Here is a 19,695-nt window from a genome sequence, read left to right on the forward strand (position 1 = left end):
ACTAGTACAAAATAGATTAAAAAAATCATTGATCATAATACCTAAAAACATACATAAAAGCATGCAGTTGTGGTCCAGACATAGAAAGATCCCAAACAAAATATTGTGCACTCGCAATAAATATAAGTGAAAAGCATTTAAATATATATAAGGTATAGGTTTACCACAAATAGTACCAGCCCTAGTGGTAAGAGCTGGCGTTAGGACACAGAAAGCCGGGCATTTGCCCACGGCTCCATGTCCTAAAAGGGATCCCCTGCATGTGGAGTTTTGTGGACAGAGCATGCATTGCTCCTTTAATAGCCCTTCGTTGAATGCCGTTTGAAGCTACTTATCATCCATCTCCTGTCTATATATCATCTATCTGTCTAGTTATCTATCTGCTATAATTTATTTCCTATCTAACCATTATATATCTAGATTTCGGTCTTCCTATGTATCTGTATATCTTCTATCTACTTATCTATTATTTCTATGTATTTTCTATCTTTTATCTATTCATTTATCAATAGACCTTCACTCTCTCTTTCACTGTATCTTACTATCTCTAACATCTATCTATCTCTCATATCTATCTATCTATCTATCTATCTACCTATCATCTGTCTATCTCCTATAATTTGTTGTACAGTCCCATATTACACGTTACCTTACCATACTACGGTTTGTAAACTACAAAGTGTAATTATTTTGCAGGGCTCACGGAGCCTCTTACTGACTATTCATAAAATAGTTTTATTTTGGGGCCCCACTTTTAGTTTTGGCCAGGGCCCCACTTTGTCTAAAACCGGGCATGCTAGTGGGACTAACATTATGAAAAGCTAGGAAGTGCTACAATACACACACTGGTTGAATACCCTATATACTTGAGTATAAGCCGACTCGAGGATACGCCGAGACCCCTAATTTTACCACCAAAAACTGGGAAAACCTATTGACTCAAGTATAAGCTGAGGGTGGGAAATGCATTGGTCAAAGCCTCCCAGTATATAGCCAGCAAGCCCCCAGAAGTATATAGCCAGTCATCTCCCAGAAGTATATAGCCAGACAGCCCCCAGTAGTATACAGCAAGCCTGACCCATGTAGTATACGGCCAGCCTGCCCCATGTAGTATACAGCCAGCCTGCCCCATGTAGTATTCAGCCAGCCTGCCCCATGTAGTATACAGCCAGCCTGCCCCCAGTAGTATATAGCCAGACAGCCCCCAGTAGTATACAGCAAGCCTGACCCATGAAGTATACAGCCAGCCTGCCCCATTTAGCATACAGCCAGTCTGCCCCATGTAGTATACAGCCAGCCTGCCCCATGTAGTATACAGCCAGCCCCCTCTAGTACATAGCCAGCCCAGCCCCCTCTAGCATACAGCCAGCCCAGCCTGCTCCCAGTAGTATACAGCCAGCCCAGCCTGCCCCCAGTAGCATACAGCCAGCCCAGCCCACCCCCTGTAGTATACAGCCAGCCTAGCCTTACCCTGTAGTATACAGCCAGCCCAGCTTGCCCCCAATAGTATACAGCCAGCCAACCCTTATAATAAAAAAATAAACTTATATCTTCAATCTTCCATCTTCTTTAAAAGCCTGCAGGCTGGGGCCACATTTTCTTCCGTCCGGCAGGAAGAATTGTAATGAATGAGGAGTAAAATTCCCATACTGTAGTATGGCAGTATATGATAGGTTAAAGTACCGTAGGGAGTCTAAAAAATAGTAAAAGTAAAAAAAAGTGAAAAAAATACATTATAATAAAAAACCTAAAATTTCTAATTACCTCCCTCTATAATAACTATTTTTCACTGCGTTTAACCCATTAATGGAAAATAGCGCCCAAAGTCGAAAATCAATAAAAAGTGATCAAAAGGTCGCACAGGCCTAAAAATTACAGCTCCCCTTTAAAATATTCATGAGCACTGGTAAAATGAAAGCTGAGCTGTGATTGGTTGCCATGGGCAACTAAAAATATTCTGATTTTCAGACAGCTTGATAAATCTGCCCCTATATGTATTGTGATAAAATGCTGTATTAGTATACTTATGCACATATGCAAATATATGTTATACATCCCATAGTGCAAATGCATAATGGTGATATAGAAATAAATTATGTGATGTGTTACAAAAAGAAAATGCAAAAAGTAATACTGAAGTTTTGTGGATGATTTTTATATTGCTTACATTTATATCGTGTAATTATTTTACAGGATCCAGTATGATTTTATTAGTTATTTCAAAGACCGTCCCATCATTATACTGTGGCCTAAAACAGCAGCAAACATGTCATAATATTTGATTGAGTCAGTATAACACTAGTACCACAAGAGGGCAGTGGAGCCATATAAAATGAGCAAACTGTTCAGTAGGACATGAATAACATGTTTAATGTATAAGATAGTTTAAGAACTCTGCAATTGGAATAAAATTAGAAATTAAATAATGTATGGAACAACCGCTATGCTAAATGTCTCAGATAAACCTGCTACACGTGTAGTGTCCCAAAGTTCACCTTAAGGACCCTCCATATAAGCTTTAATGTGATGTGTTGTATTTATTTGACCAGCAGGGGTCATACCAAAAAAACTTTGTAAAAGCCATAAGGGCTACTGCTATTCAGGACAGCAATGCCTAGAGAGAGGCCAACAGGGTCTTGCTGGGGGTGTACAGACTATTGGTCTAAGGGCTGCATTGTCATACCTTTCTACGTCAAAGGGCCGCACTAGTAACCAAAATACTAGATGCGCCAAAAACCACAGGGCAGCATAAATGCCCCCCCAGAAACCTAATACTGCATTTGTACCAAACCAAAAACAGGCCCCAAAGAAGACTATAGTGCAAAAACAGACAATAATCCTACTAAAGACTCCTCAGAGCAGATATATAATAGTGGAGACCCCTGGAGCAGACATATAATATTGGAGACCCCAGAGCAGATATATAATAGTGGAGACCCCTGGAGCAGACATATAATATTGGAGACCCCAGAGCAGATATATAATACTGGAGACCCCCAGAGGAGACAATTAATAATGAGAACCCTCAGAAGAGATGTATATTAGTGGAGACCACCAGAGGAGATTTATAATAGTGGAGACCCTCAGACCAGATGTATGATACCATGTTTCCCGGAAAATAAGACCTAGTGCTATTTTTTTAAAGAACATTTTTTAAGATCAAGCAGCTGACATTGCTACAGCCCAGCTCACTGTCATGCATTAGTGGATGATGTAGATTCTGCAAGATGTTGTGACAAGGGTGTAGAATTCATGGGATAAAATCACTGATAGCTGCGTTGTAAATGCATTACTAAAAGCTGCCTGGACAAGAAGTCCTCCTTTAAGAAAAGTGATGTTGCATTACAGATTGGGGAAAATGATTCTTTTTAATGAAGTGGAGTCACAACAAATTCAGCAGGAAATTCAGGTTTTGGGTTTGTGATGATGTACCAGAAGGTGATATAATACTGGGATCTGCAAGTAGATTATATATTGTTGTTCATGGAAATAGAGTCACAAGAAATTCTTGATGGAATTCAGAGTTTGGCTGGTTATGCAGATGTTTGTGATGAGATCACTAAAGGATATTAATAAATGTTGTTGTTTTTTTTTGTTTGACAATACATTTGAATTCTTGCACATCACAAAATAAGACATCTCCTGAAAATAAGACCTAGAGCTTCTTTAGGAGCAAAATTTAATATAAGACACTGGGGCAGATTTACTTACCCGGTCCATTCGCGATCCAGCGGCGCGTTCTCTGCGCTGGATTCGGGTCCAGCCGGGATTTATTAAGGCAGTTCCTCCGACGTCCACCAGGTGCACTGCACTGAAGTTCCCTGGAACGCACTGGAATACACCGAGCCGGGCTGATTGAAGGTAAGTGCAAGCTACGCAACACATTTTTTTTAAAATGCGGCGGTTTTTTCGAATCCGTTGGGTTTTCGTTCGGCCACGCCCCCGATTTCCGTTGTGTGCATGCCAGCGCCAATGCGCCAAAATCCCGGGGCAATTCAGGGGAAATCGGTGCAAATCGGAAATATTCGGGTAACACGTCGGGAAAACGCGAATCGGGCCCTTAGTAAATGACCCCCACTATCTTATTTTTGGGGAAGCAGGGTACTGAAGACCTTAAAGCAGACACTAAAACTTGAGACCCCCAGAGCAGGCATAGAATAGAAGAGACCACCAAAGCAGATGTATAACATTGAGGACTTCCAGAGCAGACAAAAAATACAAAGCAAAACCTCATCTGTCCAGGCTCCCCTTCTCCATCATGTTGCTCTGCCCTGCCTAGTGACAGTGCAGCACCTGCAACAGGAGAGGAGCCGAGCGGTGAATACAGAATAACCAATATGTGATCAAAGCTCAGTCTCCTCTTTCTATGACGCTGCATTGACCTGGGTCCTAACGGTGGCCTACAGAGCCAGCATTAGAAGCCAGAACAGAGCAAGAGAAACCAGGAATGGTGAGCACTTATCATCACTCACCGGCCTCCTGCACCAATCAGCACTGCTAACAGTGTCTTAAGCAGCAGCGTGTGGTCTAAAATGTGAGGCTCTGCAGCCACATATGTGGCCCACGGGCATTGGTTTTGAAACCCTGGTCAAGAGAAGGTTCAAGAGAAAATAGAGAGCACACTGCCGGAGTAACAGTAAAGTGCTGCAGTATCCGGGCCACCTGTGCGGCGGCTTTTGGCATTAAAGGTACCGGACAGCATCTTTTTCAAGTACATGTATTGTTACAGGATGATTGTAACTGCTAAGCGTGAAGTAAACTCAGCTGTAAGATGCCTGTTGGATACCTCTATTACCTCTTGATCCCTATGCAAAGGCATCCTGATATACAACTGTGGGAAATTACACATACCCAGTGTGTTGGCCCCTGGGGTTATAGCATTCTGCACCCCCTATTCATTGTGATGAGACTACAGAGCCTGGTGGAATTGATGTGCTCGCTGCCATGAACCGTTAAGTAGCCAGTCCACCTCTTGAAGAACCTGCAATGCAAGACTTTCTGTCTGTATTAACTCCTCTGTTATCACCAACCATCATGTGGGAGGTGTATGTGGAGCACGTGGGGCTCTGCTGGCTACACACACCTTACTAATCTAAAGAATGATGAAATATACAGCAAAAGTGTGTTTGATGAATGCAAGAAAAACACTAATAATATCTGACATTTGTAGGTTTTCAGTGCTTTGCTTACATTATTTGATCATTTGTGTCATTTATGTCCTTTATAACACTTTTCATCTGCCAGTGCTTTTTATAATGTACATAACAAAAAGATTTTCTACTAACTCACTTGTGAGACAGAAAACCTATATAGTTCAGCAAGCAGGGTATGTTTAGGGTTGTAGATGGAGTGTAAGACTCTCCTGACAAAAAGGAAGGGGACACATCTTAGCACCTGACAAACTGAATCAGCATCAGACTGTCCTATGTGACTGTTCATGCACAGATTATGGGCTGGTTTCCTGACAGCATGTTGGAGAAAATTTTATAAGACATTTATAGGAACTTTCATATAAAACTTACATTTTTTATTTCGTTTTATTAACTGCACATTGCCATTGCCAGTAAAAGCCTGACTGTCTGAACACATAATAATAGTCTAAGACCTAGGTCAGACTTGATATCCTTTACTCCACTGTCATTAATGACAAAAAAACTGGTGAAAATGGTTATATATCTCCCAGGAGCCATTGTCCTGACTTGGAAAGTGGCAATGGTAGCATTCCAAAAGTCACTTTGTGGCTGTGTTTTGGCATAAAGGCAGACTCCAACTTAACAAGGCCCAACTTACAGAGCATTCTCACTTACAGACAGACCTTTGTCCATTGTGACCTCTGGGGAATCTCTGGTTGCTGGTAATTTAATTTCCCCAGTCTGCAATTATCAACTGAAAGAGTTATCAAATGTTTGTAATTAACTTTTTGTTATTCTTTATAACGTTAAAAATGTACATGCTCCTCTGTGTAAATGCTTTTTATGGTGCCACCCGATTAGAGGGGACCAAAAGAAGACCAATGAGTGATGTTACATGTTTGTAAAGCTACTCACAAACATGGACAGGAAAAAGACCTTCTCTAAAATTTGCAACCTGGACAGTTAGCTCATACTCTGGGTCCGTGAAAAGAATCGGACTGTGAGCTAGCTGTTGAAACAAATACCACACAGACAAATTCTACATTCATAGGTGTGTAGTCTTAGTCAAATTCATGAGAATTCACATAAAATATTTCTAATATTTAATCATGGGAAAACATTTTGGGGTATGTCCACTTCAACCAAACTGCCAAAGTATAGAAGAATGCATAGCAGAAATGACACAATTTTGCCTCTTATTTACCCTTCCTACTGAATGTTTTAGCTTGCCGAATAAGTCATATTAACGTTATTCTTTGGGCAGAACAATTCTGACAACAATTCAACAATTTATTGAATTTTATTTTTGCAAATATTAAATCTGTAAATATTTTTCCCTGTAAGGGTTTACTTTTTGCAGGATCTCCTGTAGAGTTGACTTGTGCTATTTTTGGATTTTCACATTTCACACTTTTTCTTTGAGAGTCTACTCTGTTGCAGCCGGAGCTCAGCTATGCCTGACATGACTTTACCTAGTGGTTTGTGGAGGCAGTAATAGACTCAGTATCCACCTAGCTTTTTGCTTATTGTGAATGTAATTACACAACTTACACTATTATTACTTAACCACAAAACCTTGTAACTGTTGTTGGAGTAAAATAAGGTTCAATGTAACTATTATTAATCTGCCATATTACTAATGTTTGTACTAGTGGGAACTATATAAAAGAACAAGCACAACACACAGAACTTACACTGTAATGTCTATATTTTTTTGTGAATTTTATCAATTTAGTTATTCATTTATTTGTGTTATGTAATATACAGGAAATGCAGTGACCTATGATGTAGAATTTTTTTTTTAACATGAATAGTACTAGATCATTATAGTAAAGTACTAGATTGTTGTAGTCATTAAGTTTTTTGGGTGATATGACTATGAAAAGCAAAAAATGTAGAACTTACAAACAGAATTTTAGCCAAACTTGCATTTTTTTCAGAATTAAACGCAAAAGATATCATCCAATTTTTTCCACTTATTTAAAGTTAAATGTGTGATAAGAAAACCATCTCAAAATTACCTGGATATGTGAAAGCATTTGAAGGTTATAACCACTTATAGTTGGACAGGGCATATTTAAAAAATAAAAACAAAAATGTATACCTGCGCCAACCTATATGTACATAACTCACTGCAGCAAGAGAGCACTAGACTATTCAATTTCCACACCGGTATTAGCACATGTATGTTGATACCACAAACTCAAAACCAAACTAGTATGGTTGTTTGAGAAGAGAATGTAAGTAATTCACGGCAACCAATAGATGTGTGTAGGTACCTGTAGGTGAACGATCATGTCCAGCTTACTGTTCGTGGATACAGCTGTAAGTTCAAGCGCTCAGCGGGTGATGGCTCCTTATGTAGGTTTCAATATCCCCGGAGTGATGTTTACGACCCATATTTAAAAAATCTTTACCTATTTGAATCTGCAACTTTTAAGTAACTTGTTATTTAACCCTTGAGGCTAATTTTATTTATTTCAGAAATGAATAGAGCAGGTGGTAATAGTACACTTTGTAATATACAGCTTCTCTGTGACTTTTATCTGCTTCTTTCTGCTGCATTTAGCAGAGTATCTAAAAGAATTCTAAGGTCAGTCAGTTTAAGACAGATAAGGAAGATGATGATGAACTCTTTCCATATCTAGATGTATATCTAGATATCTAGATCTAGATATTTCACTTTAAGATGCAGGTCTCTAAGGAAGTTAGACTATCCAGGGCCTATCATGTCTTGTATTTGGTCTGTTGCATAGTCACTAAAAACTGAACTTTACCATACTAATACAAATTTATGCTCTTGGGGAATCATAAATCTAGGCTTCATGCTAAAACCATGGTCCTACCCAGTGCAACTGGCCATTTTTTAGACTTTAAAGAGGACCTGTCACCCCGGAAAAGCCACCCACCAAATGTGCCCCCCATAATCCTCCCCCCAGCCCCTTTCTCCCTAGCCGACACCCCCCCCCCAGCACACCCCTGCCAGCGGTCACATTGTAGGAGAAACCGGCAGCATTGCATCGCTGCTGGCTCTCTGCGGTGCGGCTGCACCGCACTAACAGTGGCTGCGGCTGCAGCCTGTACTCACGTTGCCGGCCGGCCGCGCTGCACTGTCAACGGCTGTGGCCAAGCCGGGCTTATTTACAGCGATGCGATGCTGCCGGCTTCTCCTACAATGTGACCGCTGACAGGGGCGTGCTGGGGGGGGGGGGTCAGCACACCCCCTAATGAATAAGGCCGACTGCCAGCACACCAGCTACATGATCCGTCATCTTATTTGGTAAGATGTCGGACCGATTAAGTCAATTTACTGCACATAAATTTAAAAAAAAATGGCTAGGGAGAAAGGGGCTGGGGGGAGGATTGTGGAGGGCACATTTGGTGGGTGGGTTTTCCGGGGGGACGGGTCCTCTTTAAAGAAACAGCCTGTTGGGTATACCAGCCATGTAGTAGTGTTGTGGTCAGGTAATTCTATATTATATCCACACGGTGACACTTGCTATGTCTGGAATGATAGCAGCTACATTATTCAGATAAAAGCTTTTTGTAAAGTCATAAATTGCAGCCGGTGTTGTTGGAACATCACTAGGAATGTAATAGCAGCTCTGATAATCTGGAGTTCACTTTTTTCTAAATTGCATTGTATGACAAGACTGCAAACCAGCAGAGAAAATGTTCTTTTGCGTTGTCACATTACTAATGCAGCATGAATGTCAATTATTATTTTATAGAAATGAATATTAAAAGCATAGTGTAGCTATTATTATTTCTTACCTGTTTTACAGCATAAAGTAACCTTCCATAACAATACACCATTACAAGAACTGGTAAGACCAAGCAAAAGATAAAAAGGCAGATGATGTAGGACACTGATTCTGTAGACTCCGAAGTCCAACGCACTGAGCAGCTAGTGCCTGCTCCTTCCTTCCCATAGCTGCTCCATCCAAGGAGAGGTGGCACGGTCCATATCAGTGAGTAAATCCAGGAGCTGGCCACAGCAAGCAGGGCTTTTGTGAACTTTGGGCCTCCTTTATTGTATAAGGTCAGAGTGGTGTAGCGTTCATATGACAGTATGGCCAGTGAGATGAGCGACACAATTCCTGCAAAAAATGCAACAAATTAAAATGAGTGGTTTTGTATTATGTAAAAAAGGTTTAAGGGTTTGTCCCAAATTCTCAAGTTATCCCATATCGACAGTATCACGAGAGTTCCCAGCAGTTGGACTCTCACTGATTAACATGTTATCCCCTATCCTGTAGACACACCGCCTTTATAGGGTCAAAATGACTTTCTTTTTGCTGAAAGAAAACAGTGGAAATCGGGGTAAAGATATTGGCCCACATTTACTTAGGGCCATGCGCCAGTTTTCTCTCAGACTTTGCCTGTTCTTTTCAGTGCAAACTGCTTGCACAGGTATTTAAGAAATGTCTGAGACACATTTCTGCCGGATGCGACACAGTTGTGGTGCACCCTGCAATATACACAGTCAAACACACTTTTAGTGGAGTTTGCACTACTCTTATGTGAGCCCCATTGTGCTGTATTCTGGACCTGGGTCAAGAAATCAAAACTCATACAGAAATCCAACATATTCAGTACATTGCAGATCCATATTTTCCACAGGACCAGGAGTTCAATATATAACATACAATAAAATACTATTCCTATAAAATAAAATATACACAGAAAATTCAAATGTACAACTTTTTGAGGCGTTAAAGTACAGCACACAACAAATCGCTTTTGCTAGTGTTTATATATTTGTTTTGTGCTTCAGTTTTGTCCAGTTTTTTCCTCTAATATTAGAGGGTAACATATGATAGTTGAGGAGAAGACCAAGGGATGTTAAATTTCAATGATAACATTCAGCATTATTTTTATGATACTTAAACTAAAACACATTAGGGAGACATTTAAGGGGTCTGCCCTACAAGGTAGTCAAGAGGCAATGATTTCCTTGTCCCATCCTGGAAAACATATTTGCTTATTTTAATGATACTAGAACTCATAAAGTCCAGCTTACTTACTATAAGAGCTGAATAGCTTAGCAGTAACTGTGGCCGTTTTATTAAGTTAATTGCTAATTGTGAGGGGGAGAGGGGGGCTGCTGCTGTACATTTTATTATGGAAACAGTTGGACATATAATTAGTGAGGAGAGGTTTCTGGGTATTTCAATGATGATAGTGGATTCTGGATATTTCATGAATGAGGGGAGACTGCCAGGCATTTCATGAATGAGAGGAGGCTGCTGGATATTTCATGAATGATGGAGGCTACTGGACATTTCATAAATGAGCGGAAGCTCATGGACATTTCATTAGTTAGTGGAGGCTGCTACTAGACATTATATCATTAAGGGGAGGCTGCTGTTTGACATTTCATGAATGAAGGTGTCAGGCTTGAGGGTTTGTGGATCCTCTGGACCACTGCAGAAGATGACTCAAGCCACTACCTGGGACCGGAGTCAAAGTGGTACCCGGTTTTCATCAGAGCCCGCCGCAAAGCGGGTTAGACAAGCTGCGGCATGATACCACCAGGTCGTTCCACAGGCGTGACTTGTCTGCAGTGGAAGTCAAGGTTGAGGTACAGGAACAGCTCTATGTGTAAAGAACACTGGGCGATAAAGCCCCTGCATAGCTTGGGATCCCCGTCATACTTGCCGGGCATAGAAAGATGTAACCTGGGTTCAGTAGCAGGAAAGACAGCCAGGGTAGCAGGAGTTGCAGGAGTAGCTTCAGGGACCTGTTGCTGATGCTGGGTAGTTAGCAACTGTTGAAGCATGGCGGTGACTTGCTCCAGCTGTTTGCGATATGTGGCAATCTGCCGGGATTGGTGGATCATGATCGTGGCAAGATCGGGCCGACTGGGAGACGGAACCTCGGCGGGATCCATGGCCGGATCTTACTGTCAGGCTTGAGGGTTTGTGGATCCTCTGGACCACTGCAGATGATGACTCAAGCCACTACCTGGGACTGGAGTCTAAGTGGTACCCGGTTTTCACCAGAGCCCGCCGCAAACCGGGTTAGACAAGCTGCGGCGTGGAACCACCAGGTCGTTCCACAGGCATGACTTGTCTGCAGTGGCAGCCAAGGTTGAGGTACAGGAACGGCAGTCAATGTCGAGGTCAGGTCCAGGCACAGGGTCAGGGCAGGCGGCAGAGATGCAACGTCAGAGTCTAATATGGGGTCAGCAACAGGAGGTCCAGGACGATATGGGTCGCGGGACCACCCGTGACAGAGGGAAGGCTGCTGGACAGTATATTAATAAGAGAGACTACTGGACTGTGTGTAATTTGCGGGATGGCGGTGCCAGCAAGAGCTAAGGTATATGAGTTTTTGGCAGATGTAGGAAAATGGGCTTTAACAGACAGAGAGGGGCACAGACCTAAAAAGTTTCAAAACAGGACTGGCCAGTGCTTTATTTCAAGAACACAAACAAAAACACAGCCTTTCTTTGGCAAAAAACAGAATGCAAAACCTGCTTGTCTGAGCTTTAACTGACTAAACACAAGTCAATCCTAGCTTTAACGGGTGCCTTACTACCAGGTCATGGGTAGATAAAATACACTGCTGTTTTTGCAGTCCCATACTTTGCAGTCTACTGATGGAGACGGAGAGAGAGACCCACAGTTTGCATCTTCTTATGCAACGGCAGCAAGAACAGCTGATTGCACAGACATGTAGTCTGAGATGGATCAGGGATTAGGAACCCCAGCCCTTCTTTTCCCAAAACAGCTCCAGGGCCCCCTTTTGTGTATACAAAAATGATGACATAAAAATGAAGCCTTAATAATCCAGAGGTAAATGTGGATAAATAAATAATTTGTAGTTTAAAAATAGAACTGTAGAGCTATTTTAGCTAATATGTTACACAAGGAGCAGACTGGCCCAGTGTAAATTTGAAGTTATATTGGATGTAGCTCACAATAAAATTGTCACTTGGATTCAATTGCTGAGAATTTCGATGAAGAGCAGCAGAACTTGTAAAGCTGTCAAATTGATGTGCCAGTAAATAGGACTGGGCTGTGTGAGAATTTCATTAAAATGACCCTTTTGGAAATTGAAGCCAGTGTGACAATGAAAAAATCACTGCAAAAATTTAATAGGTTCCCTACAAATACTGAAAATGACATCTCTCACCCAAGTGTAAGGGAATGGTGTCATTTATTGAACAACTAGACAAGGCCCTTAAAGAAATTGAAGGAGAGAGGGTTTTAAGTTACTCCAGAGGATTGGAGTATAAAAAGATGACACTGCAACAAATGTTGGAAAGTTTTACATCACATATCTTAGAAATAAAGTTTACTAGTTCCAATGTGACCTGATGGAATTTTAAGAGAAAATGGCATAGGAATTTTAGCTCTTGTTTTGAATCTAAAGGGGCCACCAGTGACTGTGACTGAATGAAAATGTGGACAAAACATTTGCGGCACAATAAAATAGACAGGGAATTAAACAGGGGACAGAGAAAGCAATGTCCTTGAATAGTGGGTCTTCTGTCCCATGATCATCCGCTATATGAGGAGATGCAACAAGAAAGTATGGAGTTTCAAATGAATCAAATACCTTATATTCAAATAGTCGTTAAATGATGCCGAAATTGGTTTACAGCTAGTGTTCTCTTTTGTACAAACAACCAAATTCAGTTTTTTCTCGTAGACTTAAGATATAGAAGTATTTGTCAGAGGTTACAACCATCTAAAAGTAATTAACATGGCTTAACAAGAAGTCATCTGAGTAGGTATCTCATGACCAGCAAAACAAGGTGAGTTGAATGATTTAAACATGACTTGCAATGACATCACATGGATCTTGATGACATTTCGGGAAAACCACATTGCATGTATGCTGTAACTGAAAATCCTGCAAGAGCAGTAGACAAATATACATAATAAGTAACCGAAAACCTCCTAAAAAGTATATTAAATCTCTGTGTAGGTTTAAATCTGCAGGATAACAAGTGTCAAATAATTTTCCAAATTAGAAGTGATATTCTCCAGTCTCTACCTAGTCTTAGAGGATTAACTCTTTCCAAAGCACATACTGTTGTACTCTGAATAGAGCCAAAATACTTATCTTTGAAGTGTTTAGATACCTTAGGCACAGTGTATATATACAGGCGGTCCCCTACTTAAGAACACTCAACTTACATACGACCCCTAGTTACAAACGGACCACTGGATATTGGTAATTTATTGTACTTTAGTCCTAGGCTCATATCTGTTCATATATGTGAGTTTTTAATTTGTGGGTACTGCAACATATACATTGTACTGCACATTCGGTATGGTTTGGAAAATAGACAATGGGGGATATTTATCAGGGGCTCTGAGCCACATGTGAAAAGTCCCAGGCTGTGTTTATCTCTATGCCAGGAAGGGCCTGGCATGGAGATAAATGCTTTGCAAGACCCCGTCAGATACATCAAAGGTCTGAAGTCTCTTGATGTTTTCGGGCTGTGCAAGAGCAGCGGCGGGGCTATCATACTCACAATGGGGGATATTTATCATACGCTGGCGCTCGTGCGCCAGCGTATGATAGCCCCGCTGCTGCAAATTCGCAGCCCGATACATGAAGAGGCTTCTGCCTCTTGATGTATCGGGCTGCCAGTTGAGCAGCGTTTATCCTACGCCAGGCAGGGCGTGGCGTAGATAAAAATGCAACCGGCGACTTTTCACGTATGAAAAGTCGCTGGCAGCAGCGAGTGCGCAGGCGCGGGGACAGTAACGCCCCTGCGCCGGCCCACTCCCGTCTGGCCGTGCCCCCCGCTAGGCCGGCCGCGCCCCCCCCTTCACATCCCTTCACGCCCGACTGGCGTGAAGGTGGCGGATTGGGGAAAATAATCGCAAAAGCTAGCAATAAGCTAGCATTTGTGATTATTTCAGGGCCTCTGCGCCACTGGCGGTGCGCAGAGGTCCTGATAAATATCCCCCAATGAGTGAGTATTTTCACAACTGACATATTGTTTGATAATACAGCTTACCCTTAGCACGGGATGTAAATGTTTTCATTTTGGACTAATAAGTGCATAAAATGAATCTATAGAAATTGAATGTTGCTTGGTGAAGAACACAGGCTGAAAAAGCAAAAACATAACATTTTCAAAAAGGTCAACATCCCTGCATTGCAGGATATAGACCGGGATCAGATACTGTCACATAATGATACTGATGGTAAATTGCACGGCAATGGGAGAGTTAAAAGTGCAATAAATGATACAAAGAGTGTAATAAAATATGTAAATTTGATAGCTCACCTGAATTCCTCAATGCAAAACACTTACTAAAATATGTAAAAAGGAGATAAAAAAATGAAACACAAGAGGCCAAAGATAGCAAAACAATCTTCAAGAAAGAAAGCACATAAATGTAAAGAAAAAACTGGTCACAGCAGGTTGGACCCGTATATGCTGATAATGGTGCATTGTTAACTGGAGACCAAGAGAAGACTGAGATTCTAAATGAGTTTTTTTAGCTCCGTTTATACAATAGAAGAAAGAAGATCTGGTGTGGGCGGTTCCAGTGCGGGGGATGCATCCTGTAATATACAAGACTGGCTGAATGTAGACATGATCCAATCTAAGCTCAATAAAATAAATGTATACAAGGGTCCTGGACCAGATGGGCTACACCCCAGAGTTCTGAAAGAACTCAGTTCTGTTATTGCTGTGCCACTGTTCAATATCTGCAGAGTTTCTCTAATAGGTCGCAGGTGCACCCTCGTACCTCCCAGGCCCTAAACTCACCTGTCTCAGCTCCAGCGACGGTCCCCGCAATGTCCGCGCACCGGCGGGCGGTCCCCTGTCCTAGGGCGCGTGAACACTAGCTCTGTAAAATTTAAGGGGCCAGCGTGCCGCTAATTAGCACTTGCCAGCTGACTGCCCTGATAAATTCCAGCCCCTTCATATGTCATATGCTGGATCTTTGTGCTTCCATGCCTGAGAGAAAGCTGTACTCCAAGCCCTCTGCGATTATCCTGATTTCCCGTTGTGACCTGGATTCTGTTCCTGACTCTGATTCCGTGCAGCCTGTCCTGACCTACCGCTATGTCCACGACGCTGATCCTGTGCTGCCTGTCTTGACCTTCTGCCTGTCCCCGAACACGCGTTTGCCTTACATTTCTGTACTACGCCTTGGCCGCCACCGCGGACAAAGTCGCGCCTGTGGAACGATCTGGTGGTACCATGTCGCAACAAGTCCAAACCCCTTTGCGGCGGGCTCTGGTGAAAACCAGGTACCATTTAGACACAGCCACCTAGACATTGTCAGAATAGTTGAATGAACAACATTTGAATGATAGATAACATAAAGCATGTTAATTTGGAATAACTCTTCCTGTAGGTGAAAGTTAAAAGAGTTACGTCACAATATAATACACACTCCAAACGTGGTACGGGAGGTCAAACTTTTGAACTTATGACCTAACTGCAAAGAACAATTAATACACACTATTTACTGGTAATCTAAAACAGGCACCTTAGAAGAGTGAGCCAAGGTGACTGTATCAATAGAATGAGAATACGGATAACAGCTGCTCTCCTACATTTCTGTACACTTTACCCTCTATATATGTGGGTTCCTGACCCCCTCCTTTCACATCTAGATTACATTAGATGTTTCTTCAGATACGTAAACCTAAAATCCTGAATAGGCTGAGTGATCCTCTACGATCTCTGATCAGCAGAAGATCAGATAGCGAGAAACTAACTGTATTTGTTTTTTTGTTTGCAAGATACCAAACTTGGAAAACCCATAAGTACATGTATGTAAACCTATAGTTCAGTATCATTCCTTAACAAGTGGAGGAAATAAATGTCCTGAAAGCATTCACTACATTGATCACTCCAAGTCCTTGAAGCAATATTTTTTATTTCAGAAATAAATAGTGTAAGTGTCAAGGCAGAGAGGTGCAGGCCCTGAGCTACCCACAGCCGGTGACTACGCAATTCCCGCATATGCAGTCAGCTTTTTATTGTGCGACCCCGCTTCTGACCACTTGTGCGCTGGAATTTGCACAAGCGGTATTATATCACTAGTAGAGGAGGAGGCATGGAAAAATGGCTACAGGAGGCATGTGTATGAGATGAGCCCAGAGAGGCTCTGTTTGACACCCCTCAGACCCTCTCTGACCCATTAGCATATTTTAAAGTTCATTTTTGTTCAAAACAAGGCTAACCCCCCACATGTGGACGTTACTTGTTTTATGGGCGAACGGCGAGGCGCAGAAGGGAAGAAGCGCCCTTGAGCTGTCAGGATTTTTATTTTCTCGTTGCTTCCTTTTGTAGGCTATAAAATTTTCATTTTTTCGTTATTGGGGCCATGTGATGGCATTTTTTGTGAAATTAGATGCTTTTTCCAATGTTGCCATTTTGGGGTTGGTATCACCTATTGTTGAAAATTTAGGAACTCTGTACTGGATTTTTTACTTTTTTTTTTTTCGTGTTCACCTTTTAGCCTTATAATCATTTTATCTTTATTCTATGGGTCGATACGATTACGGGGATACCGGACATTAATATTTTTTCTTATGTTTTACTAAATTTGTCAAATAAAACCGTAATGTGGGGAAAAATCTATCATTTTTGCATAGCCGTCTTCCAAGTGGCATAACATTTTAACTTTTTTTGCTACGGAGCTGGTTGATGGCTTGTTTTTGCGGGACATGTTGTACTTTGCACCAGTATAATTCTGGAGTAAATATGTTTTTTTGATCACTTTTTACTGCATTTTTTGTAAGATTGAATAGGTAAAAATGATCGTACAGGTTCAATAATGATTTACTTTTATTTTACGGGTCGTTACCGACGCGGTGATACTACGTATGTGGGATTTTTGTTATGATTTAGACTTTTTTGGGGGTTATATGTCTCTTTAAATGTTATGGGGCTTATGGGCATTTTTATTGATTTATTACTTAATTTTTTATTGAATAACTTTTTTTTTTACTTTTTCACTGTTTCCACCATGAGACATGAACAAGCAATCATCTGATTGCTTGTTCATGATAATACTCTGCAATACTGATGTATTGCAGGGTATTAGCAGTGTCAACCTATGCACAGGCATAGGCTAGCACTGTGCCAGTAAGATGAAGTCACAGACTCGGACCCCAGAGATGCCATAGCAGCCATCGGTGCCCCCCGAAAACGGTTTGGGAAAAGACCCCCCAGAGGCATGTTAGATGATCCGGTTGCGCTGACCGCGGCATTTAACAGGTTACACACCCGCGATCGAAGCCCACTCCGATCACGGGTGTTACACTGGGGTGCCGGCTATATGTTACAGCCGGCCTCCATGTTTGCGATCCAAAGCCGAGCCAGCGTCATCTCAGTCGCTGATATATCCGCCGCTGAGCTCCAAGTCACTGCGCTCAGTGGCGGATATATCCGCCGGTGAGCCGGAAGGAGTTAAAGAAGATCAGAATTTTACCCCTAACACCAAATGATTGGACAAAGGAGCACATTTACTTACCCATCCTGTTGCGATCCACGAGGTGCGTTGTCCGACAAGGATTTGGAGCTGCCGCGATTCACTAAGATCATGCGTTCAATTTCCTGCGTGTGTCGCTTCCCCGCCGAGGTCCGCCGGAGTTCACCTTCTTCTGCATGTAAGTGCATGGCTTGCGACACAATTTGTGTCGCGTGAAATCCAAGCGCGTGCAACAAAAAGCCCTTCTAAATGCGGCGCACATCGGAAATCATAGGATATTCCTAAGTGTGTGCGGACCCTTAGTAAAAGAGCCAGGTCTCCTTATTTTTAATTGACAGTTCTGTGTGTCTATAGATCTCTGCCTAAGCAGACAGGGAGTCCTTTCCCTGTCTACTTCCTGTCCTTACCAGAATGCTGTTCATCTCACTGCATGGGGATTTTAGCAGTAAGTACTATGTTGGGAAACTGCAGATCTGTCATTATTTCATGCAGCCGACCAAGGCCGGATTAAGGTTGGTGCGGGCCCCTGGGTGCAAAATATGATGGGGGCCCCCATTGAATGTATCACTATATACAGCTCCCCCAGCAATCACTGTATACTGCTCCCCCAGCAACCACTGTATACAGCTTCTGCAGCAACCATTGTGTACAACTCCCCCAGCAATCACTGTATACAGCTACCCCAGCAATCACTACATACAGCTCCCACAGCAATCACTATATACAGACCCCAGTAATATATATATATAAAGCCCCCTATAATAACTATATACAGACTCTTTATAATAACTATATGCACCCCTTACAATAACTATATACAGTCCTCCTATAATAACTATATACAGTCCCCCTATAATAACTATATACAGTCCCCCTATAACTACATACACCCCCTATAATAACTATATACAGTCCTCCTATAATAACTATGTACAGTCCCCCTATAATAACTACATACAGTCCCCCTATAACTACATACAGTTCCCCTATAATTATATACGGCCCCCTATAACTATATACAGCCCCCTATAACTATATACAGTCCCCCTATAACTACATACAGCCTCCCCTATAATAACTATATACAGTTCCCCTATAACTATATACAACCCCCCTATAACTATATACAGTCCCCTTATAACTACATACAGCCCCCTATAATAACTAAATACAGTCCCCCTATAATAACTAAATACAGTACCCCTATAACTATCTACAGTCCCCCTATAACTATATATAGTCCCCCTATAACTGCGTGCCATCCTCCTCTTCCCTCCTGCTGTCAGGTGAGTATCGTGTTTAAACAAAGATGGTGGCGCCCTGCTACAGCTATCTTTGTTTAAACCCGATCGTCTATGGCAGAACAGGGAACTTATTGTTCCATCCCTCTGCCATAGACTAAAGTAAGGATACCGGCAGGATTCGGGCCGCCGCCCAGAGAGCCCAATAAACTGTTGGTGATTCATTTGGTGGGGGCCCCGTGGGGGGGGGGGGAGTGGTGATGGGTGGAGCCAACATTGACAAAGGATGAAAAAGTTTTGGAGAGTGATTTTACTGAGGAACGGTTTTCTGTCATACTTAGCCTTTATTTTGTGGGAAAACCCCTTTAAAAGTGCACCAAAAATAAAATGAGGCAAACTTCCAAAATAATGCAGGGTGCGCCAGATAATCGAAGTCCGTGCGCCAATATACAATAATCTAGCATCTCCTGCAAATTCAAAATGCAGTTTGCACTACTTAAATAAAATAAAGAGAAATAAAGAAATATAAAAAATGTAGCAATTTTAAAACAATTCATACATGCAATAAATACATTTACAGAATAAATTTATCAATAAAGGAAACTGTAAGCTTTCGGCCAGTTGGCCACAAATCATATGACTTTGGTTAGTGAAAAATCATGCAATTATGATCTGAGTTGCTGTATATGGACTGAGAACTACACCTCAAAATATGCCCTAGTACTTATACATAAACTGTTTCTGTCCTGCATAGCGTTTATCTCTGCCTGGTGTAGGCTCCCCACACGAGGCGCCCAATTTTCATGCCCCTCAACACCCCCCAGGTGTGGAGTTGGCAGAAAGGAGTAAATAATTGCAAGTGTTAGCAATAAGATAGCATTTGTGATTATTGCG

The 19,695-nt window shown here is 41.8% G+C and overlaps 1 protein-coding gene across 1 annotated transcript in view; it reads right to left on the reverse strand.

The window, feature by feature from the left end:
- The window catches only part of LOC140118217 (pinopsin-like), a 165,933-nt gene that overhangs the window by 24,908 nt on the left and 121,330 nt on the right, over positions 1–19,695 (reverse strand). The window contains exon 3 of the mRNA XM_072135839.1: positions 8,907–9,232. Coding sequence (XP_071991940.1) covers positions 8,907–9,232 — 326 coding nt within the window. The remainder of the gene's footprint in view (positions 1–8,906; positions 9,233–19,695) is intronic.

This window comes from Engystomops pustulosus, chromosome 2, assembly GCF_040894005.1.
Source record: "Engystomops pustulosus chromosome 2, aEngPut4.maternal, whole genome shotgun sequence".
NCBI lineage: Eukaryota > Metazoa > Chordata > Amphibia > Anura > Leptodactylidae > Engystomops > Engystomops pustulosus.